Source organism: Pteronotus mesoamericanus, unplaced genomic scaffold (genome assembly GCF_021234165.1).
Source record: "Pteronotus mesoamericanus isolate MK-2021 breed Mesoamerican mustached bat unplaced genomic scaffold, CSHL_Meso_final scaffold_36, whole genome shotgun sequence".
Classification (NCBI taxonomy): domain Eukaryota; kingdom Metazoa; phylum Chordata; class Mammalia; order Chiroptera; family Mormoopidae; genus Pteronotus; species Pteronotus mesoamericanus.
The window spans coordinates 10,450,866-10,467,341 of NW_026555313.1; the positions used below are offsets into that span (position 1 = coordinate 10,450,866).

The 16,476-nt window shown below is 36.2% G+C and overlaps 1 protein-coding gene across 9 annotated transcripts in view; it reads left to right on the forward strand.

Moving 5' to 3' along the window:
* GRIA4 (glutamate ionotropic receptor AMPA type subunit 4) overlaps positions 1–16,476 on the forward strand; it is a 386,291-nt gene that overhangs the window by 256,877 nt on the left and 112,938 nt on the right. For all 9 annotated transcript variants that reach the window (XM_054592511.1, XM_054592510.1, XM_054592516.1 and 6 more), the window contains one exon: positions 14,036–14,220. In XM_054592511.1, coding sequence (XP_054448486.1) covers positions 14,036–14,220 — 185 coding nt within the window. The remainder of the gene's footprint in view (positions 1–14,035; positions 14,221–16,476) is intronic.

The window sequence follows — 16,476 nt, forward strand, 5'->3', positions numbered from 1 at the left end:
GCCCTAAATAAGAGACAGGAATTCAGAATTCCCATATCTCGAACTACCTATTTTCCTCTCTTCTCGCCTTCTTTCCTTCTTCTCTCATTCTCTGTCTCTCCCCGCTCCATCTCCAATGATGGTTTTCTCACTGTAATCTGTAGCCTCACATGGTAAAAAGGGGAAGGGGACAAGTTAGCTCTTCTGGATCCTCATTTCATGGGTGACTTTTTCTAGTCTCTATTCTTCAGGTTTAGAACTTGTTTTTCCATTGACTTCTTGAGAAGTGTCTATCATTTCCTCTCCCTAAGATTCAGTTCTTTTATCTGTAAGATGAGATTTGAGTAATTTTATCTTTAAACTTTTGTGATTGCTAAATATAATTATAGGACTCAGCCACATTCAGTATGTGCTCAGCCATCTTCAATAATTTTAAATTCTTTTCTTACAGGGCTGGTACATCTGTAAACACACATGTCCATTCTCTACTCTGACACACTTGTGACCATTAGCTTACATTTAGTAACATAGTAACAGCTGTCAGCATTTAGGGCAATAATATGGGGAAAAAATGGTATCTTAAGCAATAGAATGATATTCATCAGGGAAAGATATACCTTGACTTAAACCTTCACTTTTATCTTTCTTGGGTTCAAAGGGAAAAAACTATACATGATCGGCAAGATATGTATTCATATTATCTTACAAAAGGACCTAAATTAAGAGGAATTAGGTTAAGATCTCAATTAAGAGAGACAAATTTTTCCTCATTCTGCATTATAAAAGAAAGTTATCAGGAGGTTCTCTCTTATATGCAAGGAATGTTAAGAATGTATTGTTACTTTGCAAAATATTTTATTCTAAGGTCTAAATAAATAAGACATGTCTGAGAATTAGATCCTTGTAGAATAGCATATTCTTTAGATCACCTTCTTCAAATAGCAATTGATGAACTTGAATTTTACTACGAACCAGAAACAGTGGCATGCACAAAAGCATACTGGTTTAGGAGCCAGGAGACTTGTTTAGGTCTCTGTGTCTCCTAGTATTTATATCTTGTTAAGTCTTTGGGGAGGGTGAAGTACTGTTTCCTCTGGTTAAAAAGTGAGATAATCCTTAAAGTCTCTGGGCTGCAAATGGTCAATGAGCTTTTAGATTCGCTAGTGGAGTAGGAACTTGCCAGCTCTGCATTCCCTGTTGCAGAGAGAGCCTATACACTGTAAGTAACAGATGAACAGATGGCAAGCTGACATTCTGTTAAAAAATTCAGAAACCCAACTTATAATCTCTTCTGGATGCAAGATCATCTCACATTTACAAAGAAGTGAGTCCAGGGTAAAATAAAAATCATTTGAACTCTAGAATTCTTTAGTTTCATTGATAAGAAAAGCTATTTTTTCAGAATACATTGAAATAATGCTTAAGAACGGTCAATCTACAGAAATTGTTAGAACCCTCAAACATGGAAAGAGGAATTATATAAAAAACAACCTAAATTTCGAGAAGTCAGCAGGGTTTGGGGAACATTCCATATGAATACTCATTTAACTCTAAGTATCTATATGCATGTAAATGGGCACATTTTCAGAACTGGACTAAAATATATTTTCACAAACACTCAGCACTAAAAGCTTCTCAGAACGAAGATAATCATTGAAATTTAAGTTTTTTATAATTACATTATAACACTATGACCTTGAGGAAAGAGTTGGAGGCTAAAATAATCAGAGAACATAACTCAAATTTTACATTTTAAAAAGCACATAACAAAGAAAGTTGTTATAATTATACAGAATGCTTTATGTGATAATAACTAAAAAATAAAAATCAAATTTACAACTTGATAGCAACATTGGTTTAACCAAAATGAACCTTGAAAATCTTAATGAGTTTCAATTAAGTTGTCAGTGGCCCCTAGTATAGGCTGTTGATTCAGAAAGCAAAGCAGACACTGATTTACCGACTCATTGCCTTATTGTAAATATTTTATGAAAAAATACATAGTCTGAATTGACATTCCATCCTGATAATACAAAGTTGGCTCAAATTTGTTACAATTATAAGACTGTAAACAAATGTTTCTATATCCATTATAATTTTCAGGCAAACCTATTCTAATTAAAAATCAAGTACCGTTTGATTTTACTGCCTTAATTCCTGTTCAGAAAACTCGCCTATGTTAAACCCTGCGTCAGCAGAAGTCATTCCATACTGTGATTCAAATACAATTTTTGAAATAATCCTGTAGGGTTTTTTGACTCTTTCCAAAAGGGAAGAACTTGGGCAAGCATATAAGTAGATTTAAATAGTAATTCAAAGCTATCCACCAGAGTTGATCTAATTCCATGATTTCATGTTTGATATCCTTACAGAGAGAAGGCTGTGCTGGGGGGACCATTAACTAACTTGACCAGAGGGCAGCATTTGCAGGCTACTGTGAAGGAAGACACTCTGCTCATCAGTGTAGTGTTCTCAGCAGATCTGCCAGGGACTGCCGGGGAGTGGGTGCGGAAGGGAAGGGGGTTCCCTCCCCGCCCAGTGAAGCTGCAGTGAAACAGCAAGCAAACCCGCAACAAGAACAGCACAGCCACACAGCCACAGCGCTCCTCAGAAATACCAATAGCGCCCAGGAGAGAGCACCGCCAGAGATGTTCTGGGAGCAAAAATGAATTCTTAATAAGGGAATATAAGTAACCCGAACAGAATGGAATTAAGTGTACCTTGTTTTAAAGCCCATATTATAGAAGAATAGAAGAAGTAGACTTTAAAGTCAGACAGCACAAAGCTCTATCAGTTAATAGCTAAGTAACCTTGGCCAAGTAAAACCATGCCCATAAAGCTCTTAATACAGTATCTTCTTTGGATTAGGTAGGCCTTTAACAATTGTTAGTTATTTTTATTATTATCTTTATTGTAATAGGCTTGATCAAATGGATGGTTAATATTTAAAAGCAGAATTTTTACCCTTGCCATTCAATTCAATCTCTTATTGAGCTTACTCTTTTATTTCTGTGTGGAAAAAAACTAAAAAAACAAAAACGACTAAGAGTTCATCTCATACTTTAAAAACACTAGGCAAGTAAACTAACAATTAAAATTACTATAGTTCAACATCCTTGAGATGAGTTACTGACTCACTGTATACTTAGTACTTTTAAATTACCATATAATACTTACTTGATAAATAATTTAATTAATTTAGTGAGATAATGAGCTGTAATTACTATACAAACAGATAGCTAGGGAAATATAAAGAAAAAAGTCACCTCAAAGTGAGGTCAGAATAGTCTTCCCAAATCACCTAACACTAAAGCGGAAGCTTATACTAAGATAGGAAGTTGCAAGTGAGGGTAAATAACATAGATTTTCTTAGCACAAGGAGTAGCCATTGCAATGCACTAAGGCAAGAGAGAACCTGATTTATTCATCGAACTGTGTGTCTTTAGTATGACTTGTGTGATGCATGCCGAAGATAAACAGTGAGAGACTGGTGTGGGAAGATAAGCACCACTCCCATTGTTACTTCCAGGCATTTCTGCCCCGTTCTTTCTTCATTTTTCTTCATAGCACTGACCACCTGTTGTTGTTATACTCACAATGTACTTGTGTGTTTGTTTATTGTGTGCCTCGGCCACTGGAGTGTAAGCTTCATGAAGGTGGGCACATTTTTACTGCTTTTATTATTTCTATGTCTGCAGTCCCTACAGCAATGGCCTGTCCGTCCACACTCAATAAATATTCATTGAATAAAAACTGAAAGAATGGCTAAATAGGGAGTTGCTTATAAAAGATCTTAAATATAATATTTAGGAAGAAATATCAGGATGACTAGGGATGAGGGTGAAGAGGAATGAGTAACAAGTCTGAGAGTATCTCCTGGGTTTCTGACTAAAGTGCCTGAAGAAATGGTTGAAAACCGCATAGGAAATTTGAGACCAAGAGTTAGATTTTGGTTTGGTTTTGAGAGTGTGTGGGGTGTTGTTATACATTATGATTCCTCTAGATTTATAGGGAGGAATTCCCTCACCCACCAAGAATTTACACAATGTTTCCCTCAAATGGACAATAGCATTCTGCATTCAGTCTACCATGGGGAATGAAACTGATTCTTATTAACAGCTATAGAGCAGATTACTATAACTAATACAATCCTACATTAATCATCTTCGTTGCATTGAAGTCAAAGTAAATTATTTAAGGAATTCAAATAACCTGCCTCAGAACCATATCGCTGAAATGAGAACCGCAATTTTTGCCATTGAAAGTAACCAACTTTACCTCTGAACCCATCATTTATCATCTGGCGTGCTGTTCAAGAAATCATTCTTTATTTAGGTGATCACCCCACAGTCATTTCCCCACTGAAGAAAATTAATAGTGAGTAATCAAATGTATTCATTCTCACAGCCACTGACAGGAGTTTGCAATTACATCTTGGAACTGAGCTAACCTCAGTGGGATATAAAAATTAGGCTAATCATATGGTGAATACTTACTTCATCCTGTGTTTGCTCCTGCTAAGAACAGAAATTGTCTCCCTGATGGTTATGCAAAAATCCTTTCACCAGAATCATCACAGGGAAATTATGCACTGCTACTCCTTTTCTAAAGAAAAGACAAAAGTAACATTTTAAAATATCACTTTCAAATCAACCAAAATGAATGCTTTTGGCTTTGTGTATAAAAGGCAGATTCAAATTAATATTATTTACAGTACACAGTTTGGCATGTGAATATAACAAACTGTTATTTAATATGTTGTGTGGCACCTCTGTGTGTTTTGTTGCTAGTGATTGCCTTCATGATTAATTAATGGGCTCTATTGGACTCAAAGTTCAACATAGGGTAGAATAAATTAATTCATCTTTTAAGAACCTGAATTCTATGTAGAGCATTGGCTATCTTGCACCCTCAACTAACGAACCAACTTTTAGCTGACAATTTGTTTTTATGAACCAAAAGTATTTCTGTTTTTATCATTTACAATAGAGTCTTTTTTCTAAAATAGATTTCAGACTTCATTTAATTTTTAAATTTTTTTGAAGCTTGTTTTAGCCTTTATCAATGTCTCAAGTTAGTTGCTATGAAGGCTGATAATGAAGACTCCAGAGCAATTTTCACAGAAACGCTAGGAACTTGCTGAGGTGCGTTGGACTGGACTCTTGGTTCCTACAAGTCATGGCTTCCATCTGCCCCAGTTTAGAAGTTTATCTACCACATTCTTTGGTGGTCAAAATGTATAATTTAAGTAGTTTTCAGGTCACTGTAATTCCACTTAATATTCTTTCTCGTCAGTTCAGAAGCTATCTCTAGGTTGAAACATAAGACATTGTTGAATTTTGAATATTTTAGACTAACAAAAATGGTAATCTCATCTGATTCCACCTAATGTAATGAAAAAATCTCCTGGATCTTGTACAGATAAGTACAAAGTGGGGGAATAAGTATAGAATTTAGAGTATTAGCATGATTAGCATTTTCTTTTTTTCCATTTTTTTTTTCAGAATCAATCTAATCTAGAGGAGTCATTGCATTATACCTGAATTAATTTTAGTAACCTCTTTTTTTGATTATTCCATTTCTTCCTTCTCTTTCTACTTGAATCTATCATTTCCATTAATATTATGAAAGCATTTTGTAAGTTGTCTCATCTCTGCTCCAAAGCCTTCAGTGTTTCCCTGTTGCCAAGAGAGTAAAATTGAACTTTCAATATTTAATTATTCAGAAGTATTTATTGAGTGCCTTTTAGTTGCCAGGCAGTCTTCCAGCAGAGTGAACAAAACCAACTCTGCCTTCATTATCTTACATTCTAGTGGGGGAAAGAGACAACAAACAAGATAAGGGAATAAAATGTGTAGTACATTAGATGGTGGTATTAGGAAAAAAATAAAGCAGAGACGGAAAATAGGAAATCTCAGGAAGGGAGTTGAAATTTTAGAGAAAGTAGCCTAGGACAGCCTCACTGAAGAGAGGACATGTGGCTAAAGACCAAAAGGAAGTGAAAGAGTGACAGACAGACTGTCACAACTGCAGAGAGGCCAGCCGGCTGGTGATGTGTGACAGTGAGAGAGCAATCGGTGAGGTCAGAGGTGTGGGCCATACAGGCCACTGGAAAAAGGCACTGGGAGAATTTTGAGTTATGAGTGATATGCCCTGGCTTGCTGGCAGTTCTGCTATTCATAGTCTGAAGGGGGCAAAGGCAGAGCAAGGACACCTATAAAGAGGTCATTGTAATAGACAGACGGGAGGCAATGGTGGTTTGGTTCTGGGCGGTGGCAGTGCAGAGAGTTTCTTGATATGTTTTTAAGACAGCACTGACAGAAAATGCTAAAATGTGAGATATATTGAGAGAGAAAGAAGAGAGTCAATGATAACTGCTATTTAAAGGTTTTCACAACACAACCTCAAACTTCCTTTCCCATTTCATCTCCTGCTATTGGCTAAAGTGTGGTGAAAAAGTCTCTAGACTTAATTAAGCATGAAAGGCCTGAGTTCAAATTGTAGCTCTGACACTTACTAGAGTTAAGATTGATATAAATTATGTAACCTATCTCTGCCTCTTCTCTATAAGATGAGGATAATACTTCACAGAGCTCTTGTAAGGTGCAATTATATTATAAAATGATAGCAGAGCATAATATATGAATTTATGAGTCTACTACTCTAACAAACTCATCTGTTAATTATTAGGAGTATGTGGTTAAGTGTTCTCAGTCTCCCTGCCTCTCCGCCTTTGCCTTACGCTGCAGTACGTAGCTCATCCGTGAAACCCTCTCATCCTCTAAGGACCACATCATATCCCAGGCCCTTCTCCTTCCAGTGAAGTGTTTTCAATATGTCACTTTGTTTTCCCAAAATGTTGGCATATTGAATAAGTTTAAGATGCAAACTTAGGTCTTAGTACTTTGTTTAATATGAGACAAATATCGTCTAGGTATCTGTTAATTCACAAATGTATATTTTGATCCCCTTTTAAAGATACAATGTTGCATTTTATGCTTCTGAATTGTGAACTTTACACAGCGTGGTAAAAAAACATATAATCAAAATTCTGAATTTTACATGGGGTAAATAAAAATATTTAAAATACTTATGAGAAAAATAATATTTATACAGAAATGTTAGATATTTGGTCTGATTAGGAGACCAGTCATTAGTTATTTCATTTTAAAAATATGCAAAACTTTAAAAGATTCCTTTCTTGCATAAAGAAATTGTCTTCTATTATAAAAAGATAAGAATAGGCACCCATAATACTAAGGAGATAAGAAATGCTGGAGGTAAATTTGAAGAGATTCAATTTATTTTTAGAAAATATTCAAAATCTACAGAGATGATCGTTAGAAAAATTGATGTCTATAGCAAGGGGAAAAAATGGGTGTCTCAAACGTGTGTCATAATTTAGCATCCTGCTTTGGGCAATGAAGAAGGTAGCTGCGAAAATGGAACTGCCTTTTGATCCAGCGATTCCCCTGCTGGGACTATACCCTGAGAACACCAAAACGCCAATACAAAAGAACCTATGCACCCCAATGTTCATAGCAGCACAATTTACAATAGCCAAGTGTTGGAAGCAACTTAAATGCCCATCAGTAGATGACTGGATCAAAAAATTATGGTACATATACACAATGGAATACTACGCAGCAGAAAGAAAAAAAGAAGTACTAAACTTTGCAACAGCATGGATGGAACTGGAGAGCATCATGCTAAGCGAAATAAGCCAGGGGGCGAAAGACAAATACCATATGACCTCACCTATAAACGGAACCTAACCAACAATGCAAAGATGCAAGGAAAATATGACCAGCAACACTGACAGGAAAAGAAATCAACAGAGACAAGAGGGAATGAGGGAGGCGGGGCACGGAAAAGGAAGGGAAGGGAAAAGTCAAGGAACATATAGCAAGGACTCATGGACAAAACCAAAGGGGAAGAGCTGAGGGAGGGAAGGTGGGAGGGGGCAAGGGAAAGAGGTGGGCGGGAGGCAGAGACAAATGTATTTAAAAAGTAAATTTAAAAAAAAAAAAAAAAAGAAGAAGGTAGCTGCAAGGACTGTACCATCAAGGGTCAATTGACACCTGAATCCAAATAGAAAAATATGTGCTTCTTCAAGAGATTAAAAAAAGATTTGAGTTCCTTCTGAAAACAAAAACAAGATGACCGTCAGTAGAACAGATGTTGCTTACACTCTTTCCTCCTTCCCCTTAGCCCTACACTTCATCAGTCATCAAGTTACTTTATCCTGCCCCCTTGATTTAGAATCTACTCTCATCTGGATTGCTTAAATATGGCCTACTATCTGGTTTTCCCATTTCTTGTGCTAAATTCATCTACTGCATTTTCTACAACTCAGCTCAATGATCATGCTAAAACACATTCAATCATGTCACTCCCTTCAAGTCCCTGAGGAGTAATGACAAAATTCTATTGGAGCGAAGGTCCTTATGATATGTCCATTGCCTGCTTATCTCTCCAGCCTTTGAAGGTCTTTTCACAGATGACATAAAGTCTCCACACACCCTCCTTGTTTTTCCAAACATACGAGATAAACTGGAGTATTTGAAGTTCCTGAATGTGCACAGCCATGCTACTTTTTACTTCTAAGATTTTAGACATTCTGATTCCTCAAATTTCCAACTAATTTATTCATGAATTCAAACAACTCTACTGAGCACCCACTGGATCAAGTAGTGAGCACAGAAATAGAACTTAAACCTTCATGGAGTCATAATGGCTCAAAAAGACACTAATAACATCATTCAAATGTGTAGTTAGAAACTATGGTTGAAATATCGGAAAGAAATATACAGAAGGCTGTAAGAGCTTATATGACTAACAAGTGATGTAATGAGAAGGTGAGTGATACCTGCAATAAAATCTGAAAGAAGGCAAAAGCAGGGGAAGCAGTGTTAAGTGCAAAGGCACCGCGGTGGAACGATATGGTACCTTCTACAACATCTGAAAAGGCCAGTTTTGCAAGATGGTAGGTGAGGGCAGTGGTTTAAAACTAGGCTTTAAAAGGGCAGGGAACAAGAATGACCATATTTTGATATGTATCATAAAAGATTAAGAAAACATTGAAGCTTTCATGCAAGCAAATGCCATTGGGTTTCAGTTTACAAAGATCAATTTAGTTGCTATGTAAACAAGTGCACATATAACAATGGGCCCACCCATTCTTCGTACTGAACTAAAATTCTCCAGTGGCCCAGTTCTAGAAAAGCCCTAAAGAAATAAGTAAAAATCTTGTTAGAGCATGCCTGAGACGGCCTGTTGAGTGCCTGGAACCTGGAGAAAATAGTTGAAACTACTTGCTATATGCATATGATAAGAGGGTTAAGTTCAGTTGCAACTGAAAGAAAACTTGAAAATTTTAAAGTATCAAATTGCCTTATATGATACTTTACATACGCTGAGTTACATATGAACACTACAGTGTAAGAGTCAGGAGTCACCAAGTGTTGTCAGAAAGTATAAGGGGTTATAAGGAGAAATTAGGACCCAGAAGACCTTTGAAGATAGATTTTTCTATTTTTATTCTTGATTATTTGTAGAAAGGGAAAACTGAAGACATTCCGTCCTATCTTAGATTTAAGTGTATGGCTTCAGACTGTATAAGTTGGAATATCTTTGCTTATTTTCATCATGCCCTTCTTAAACTATGGCATAAAAAAATGTAAGAATCACCGCTGCCCATAATTTTATCCCAGCTACAATGTTAGTCACTCCTGGTGTGTGCCGAGACCTTAGAGTCCAGACCGCAGCCTTTGAACATGTTATTTTAGGATCGGAGCTGCTTTGGAAACAGTCCAAACTAAACGGTTACTAAATCTGCTCTGCAGTTCCAGCACAGTGGCATTAAACGGGGTGAGGTTACAGAATCCCATTCCTCTCTATGGCGAAAATCACACACAGCATGAAGTGTACTCCCAGACATACACAACTTTCTCTTCAAGTACACTGGTTTTGGATGCTGGTAATTGTGCCAGACCAGAGAAATCAATGGTTAATAGTGGGAACCTGCATAGCAATTTAAAAAATTAATGAGAGCAGCTTTAACTTGAGTGAGCCCACACTGCTGCTACCTCCCTTTGCCACTTCTTTTTCAGCTCTGCAACTCTGCATGGGACCCACGCAGCCCTCTCATTCCCATCCAGGGCCAATGGCCTAGATATTTATTTATCCGGTTTTCATCCTAACAGCATACTCAGCTCCTTACTTCATGATCCTGATGATATCCCTTGATAATTTCTAACTTCTCACTTCTTCTCACTTTCTCCTCATTTTCTCACTCTTGTGAAATACGACTTCTCTACGCGGCATTCCACTGACGCTGCTTCTGATCAGTACACCAATGACCTTCTAACTATAAAACATGATAAGCTCTTTTCTGTTCTTAGCTAAATGAAGTTTCTTTGCAGCACATGGATAACTCCCTTCTTCTTGAAATTGCATCCACCCTGACATAAATTTCTCCTAGTTCTCCTCCTGCCCCTCTGTGCACAGAGAGTTGAATCAAAAGAGAACATCAAATAAATAAGCTCAGCTTGTTGCCAGCAGCCACAGCTCTGGATGGTATTACTCATCCAAAATGGGTCATTATCCATAGATGACACAAAAAGTGCTGATGTGTAAGGCTGCAGCGGCTCAAGGCTGCTTATAGCACTACGATTCTATTTAACATAATGGATGATATAAGTGCATCACATAATACCAGTTTAAAAATATTTGCATGTATAATTGACAGTGTTCTTTAATAACTATGAAAAAGTCTTTAACTATTTGTTGTAATCTTATAATAGGATCTTGCACACAGTATGCACTCACTACAATTCTAATAAAATTATTTTGGTCCTTTTGAAGTTATTTGTACAATAGTATATAATTTATACAATAGTTAGTTACCTAAATACCAGTTTTTCCAGACAGCTAATTCCTTGTGGAATCAAAATCATGTCTTGTCATACCTTAAAGAATCTTGGATGTAGAATGTTTTCAATAAATTAGATTGAATAAAATGTTAGACAACATTTTTAAAGAAGGAGACTTAAAAGATCCTTTACAGTAGTGAATTTTCCATAAGTCTTATAATATTTACCCAAAACTATAGTATCTATTTTCTGGTCAACAATATTGCATTGCACATTGTCTAATAACTAGAAGATACAAATCATAGCCTGATGTAGAATTAGTGCAACTTGACTTGTGATTTTCCAGTTTATATAACAGTTAAGTTACATAATCACAGATTCAACAGCAGTACTTTCTGTGATTTATAATGTATTCCCAACTACCTTAGAAAATAAATAAGACATACAGATCTGAGTAACAATGTAAAAGAAAGCAAAGAATTCAAGTTTTCACCTCGGCTCTGATACTGCAGTTGTGTGTCCCTTGCACTGCATTGAACAGATGCCATTTATTTCTGATTACAATTAATGGTTCTTTTTAGGCAGCCAGCTTTCCTTTCCATGTAACAAAGGTTGTGTCTTAAGGTTTTGTCTTATTTCAGTTCTAGTGTAATCTGTAAATCTGAAAAATCAGATAACGAAATGTGAAATATATAATCTTATTTTATTAGTGTAAAAGTTCTGTAGGCAGGAAAATAACAACCTGGATGCCTAATACTCATATGAAGCCTGTAAACCACCTGATGGGGGTGGGGGTAGGGGGGACGGCAAGAAGGGAAACACTAACTAGAGAACTGTGCCAAGCTGGGAATTGCTCCCAGAGAGCAGAAAGGCTACTTTGATGTGTGGCAAATGTTTACCATTTTTACAACATGCAAAAAAAAAATTTTTTTTTAAGTATTTTTTTTTGGTATAAGAATAAGTAATAGGAGAAAAGAATAGTAAAATGTCAGTTGGCATTTTTAAAAAAACATGTTCATAGGTGTCAAAATGAATAAAAGGAACATTGCCTCACTTACTATCAGAGAGCAAGTCCCAGCAACAGAATAAATGAGGCATGAACATGTACATTAAGATAGGACTCAGATCATCACCTTGCATATGCATCAAATAGGAAACAAGGAAAAGAGTATTGGTTTGGGGGTAGGGAGGTGGGGATAATCTAGGTAAGATTTGAAAAGATAATTACAGGCATACATGACAAAAGGAAAGACTAAATGGAGCAATAGATATACCAGAATAATTATATAGTAATTAACATGCTCTCTTCCTTTCCCTTTGGAGAATTTCTTCTTCATTTAGATAAAAATGAATCCTAACTGCCACAATATTGCATTTGGCAGGATGTCAGGTAACTTATATTTCAAATATGATCTCATCATCAGATCCATCTGTCGATATTAACAGAACATTCATAATGTTTGAAACTCTGACTTGTAAAAAACATACCTGAAAACCAGAATCTTTGAATCTGAGGCTCACATACCAGTGAAAACCGATGAGTGTGCCCTTATCGTACATATGTTGTATAGTCATTTTCAGTCTTCACTCTTAACCCACCCATCTCTCCACTCTAACTCCAGGGACCAAGGCAGGGAGAATCTGTAGGCAGCTGCCACAGAATGAGCTCAAATAAGTGTCAGATCTTTAAAAAGACGAGCATATTTTGAATGCCGAGCCACAGTGGAGTGGCGTGGGGATAACTGCCCAACAGGCTCTGATCTTACCCGATCCTTGTTTTAAGGGCTTGTCATAGATTCAAAGAATCTTTGCACTTTCTCTCACATTTCATTTTAAAAGTGAAAGCTGGAAAAAGTGAGAGGTCAAGACACTGTTGGCATGAAGAAGTATTCTAAGTGCTGGATTCACAAGTTTGTCCTTAACCCAGACACTAAGATCTGTGACTTCCCTTCCCTATTCAGAGAGAGCTGAACCAAGTAGAAGGCAGGGACGATCCAATCCTCTCTGGAAGCCTGTCTCCAGCTAACAAACACCTTTCCTTCCTCAACAAGCTTGTCTGTGCCTTCTCAACCTTCAAGACACAACTCAAGTTGTTTCTCCTCCATGATATTTTTCCTTGTCTCATCCAGACAGATGTAACCAAACCTTCCTTGGGGCCAACACTTTACCTTGAGTATAGATATCATTTTCCTTTTTAAACTAATGTACAGTTGTATATTTGAACATCTATTTCCTCTACTAGATTGTGTTTGAGTACCCAGTGCCTCACCTAATGTGTCATTCAATTTATCCCCATTCAACATTATTCCCATGCCAGGAGAGTCAGAAGAGTTAAATAATCCTTCCCCATTTACAGTACTGGGTCTTCCCTAAATACTGTTGCATTGCTGTTACTGAAAACACAGGTTCAGCTGCCTGCAGCAGGAAAATCAAACTTGTGAGACAGGTACTGGTGCAAAAGGAAAGTCACCTGGGAGAATGGTGGACTCCTGTCTCAAAGACCATCCCCTTTCCTGCTCAAGCTCGGTTCTTACAAGGATAGGAAAGGGAGGGCTTTTTTCTGTTCCCAATCATCTTGCTAGCTGTCAGCATCCTGGGGCCCTGTCTATTCATCTTTCTAGCTCTTGGCACACTCTCTAAGAACATGCCCCTGCACCATCTTGGCCAATGGGGGAGACTTTCTGGTGCTCTGTCTATGGTAACATTGTTCCTTTTAATCTTATTTTCCACAGATGAACTAAAAAATGCTCTTGCTACCTTGCCCAAAGGAAGAATCAAAACATATGTTCAAAATTAATTCTATCTAGTATGTAAAATTACCAAAAAAACACTTGGAAAATTGTTATTGACTACAGGTGGTGCTGTATTTGATTTTTGGTTTATATTATCAGAAATGTGTCTAAAGCAATGTAATATTCAGTAGAGAGATCTTGAGAACTTACTCAAAATAGGATGTTGCTACTTCATTTAACCAATGTTTCAGAAGATGTTGTTGCCCTGAGTAGAACAAAATAAAACAAAACAAATGATTTGGAAATAACCACTCAGATTTTTAAATTTCTAAGCATCCATTGTATATTTTGAAACATAAAAATGTTGAGAAAGAATCGGTGTCTGCATACATTATTACAGGGAAGTACAAGGATGTTTTTGTAACCCATCTGATTTTTTTCCCCATCTAGGATATTCAATACTTCAAGCTATCATGGAGAAAGCAGGACAAAATGGCTGGCATGTCAGCGCTATCTGTGTGGAAAATTTTAATGATGTCAGCTATAGACAACTTCTAGAAGAACTTGATAGAAGACAAGAGAAGAAATTTGTAATAGACTGTGAGATAGAGAGGCTTCAAAACATATTAGAACAGGTAAGTCCTGGGTTTTATATTATTATTAACCTAGACCATATCAGTATCTTTTTCCAACCATTTATTTTGAAGTATGTAGTTAGGGAGTTTTCATTCTATGATTTGTCTTCAAGACTAATTCTTAATCATCTATCACCAAAGGCCATTTGGGTTCTTAAGTTTCAATGCAGGGAGAACCACTATTTCTCAGACATTTTAAGATATACAATACAAAGAACCTTTTGTGAACCCTCAAGATCTCTTGGCCTCCAATCATCATAAACATTAATTTTGAAGATTAATGCCATCTAAAATATTTGAAAACAGTAATATTTGTGACTGAGTTTTTTCTAACATTTAAAGCAATAGCTACATGAAAATAGCGACATGAATTAGTAAAGCAATGAAATAAAATAAAATTAAGTGGCATACTGTGCATAGCATATTTTCTTCTAGATGTTGTAAGTAAATACCTTACCATCAACAGGAAAGGTGATTTTCAACACTCCACACAAAAGAAGAATCCTTGAATAAAGTTTCAATAAATATTTGTCGATTAGCTTTGTAGGAAATTATAAAATAGAGCTCTGTCGTTGTGTTAAGTGATGGGAAAATATCGTCAAATAACGGATAGTATTCCCCTTCCTCTTAACGTGCATATCCTGATAAGACTTTGAAAACCTGTACTTGGCCAAAATTACAGTGAATGAACGCCATCTAGTGGTTTTAGAAATGCTTGTCCACTTGATAGTAGGTTGGCTAGACAGTATTGGAACAGGACAGGTTTGGTTTTGTTAGTTTGCTACATATACGTTATCTACATAATTATATAACTTGATCTGTAGTAGTACATTTACAAATTATCAGGTTGATCTATAAAAATAACATAAATATGCAACTATTCAAAACCAACCTGTGTTTCAGATTCCTCTTTATTACAGAAGGGCACTACACCAGACGCCTTAAGTTTCCTTCCTCAACTATATTAGAATTTGTAAACATTAAAAGTAAAACAGAATGTGGCATTTCTTCTACAGGTCTAGTGAAGCCAGAGTATACTGTAAGAGGCAATGTCAGTGCATTCACCTTCTGTTATATTTTATAGAAGAAAAAAAGCCCACTTGATTGAAGAAATATGTTTATATTATACTGAAAAATATTCATTATAAACATGTACATTACTCAGGTTTATTCCTGAGAGAGTCCAAAATTATTAAAGTTTTAATTATTCAAGATATATGAAATTTTTTAATGTGTATTTACAGAAGCCAAGGAAAAACTTTCTTACTTTCTTAACCAAGACTGTCACTTCAGCTCAAATTCTCATCCTTCCTCTCTCTCACTCCTCCCAGTGTTGAGAGTTTGAGCTGTTTGACCTGGGCAGCTGAAGCTTTGTAAATAATTCTTCATGAATCCCAAAGAGCAGTCAGTTCTAAGAACTGCCTGGATTGCAGTTCCTGTCAGAGCCTGAGCAAGGCTCACAAAGACCCTCCACTTAGCACCTGTGCTTAAAAGACTGTGTCTGGAGAAGGCAATTGAATGCCTAAAGCACACTGACCCGTTTCAGAAGCTTAGCTATTTTCAAAGAAGAAAATTGGCACACCTGATTTGGACTGACTCTTTTACTAAGTCTTAAGCTCGTGCTAAGGGAACCAACTGTACATCTTAATTTTTCTGTCATCCAAAAGAAATTATTTTTGCCACCCTTATTAAGATATGACTTATGTATAACATTGGGTGAGTTTAAAGTGTAGAATGTGATAGTGTGATACACTAATAAATGGTGAAATGATTACCACCGTAGAACTAGTTAACAGGTTCCTCGCTTCACATAATTATAATTTCTTTAGGTGGATGAGGACTTTTAAGGTCTATTTTCTTAGCATCTTTCATGTAATGCAGTATTGTCAACTATAGTCACCATCCTGTACATTACATCCCCAAAATTTAGAAAACTTGAATATCTACCTTTTCTATTTTTATTTCTATTATTCTTGCTGAATCTAAAAGGTTTCCATCATGACTGCATAGCAATAATGAGACTAGTAGTAGACCTTTGTCCCCTTAAAATGCCTGTCAGGTATAAATCTCATAAATTATAACAAAGTCTACTGTATTGTGAAAATATAATGTACTCTTAATTATCCTATAAAATTTAAGTAAAGCTTATTTCTGGTTCTGAAGTGATTTTTTTACTTTCTATATTTTAATTCATTGTACCTCTATGCAAAATCACTTTTATTGTTTCTAGTTTTATGCTTGACTCATCTAAATACA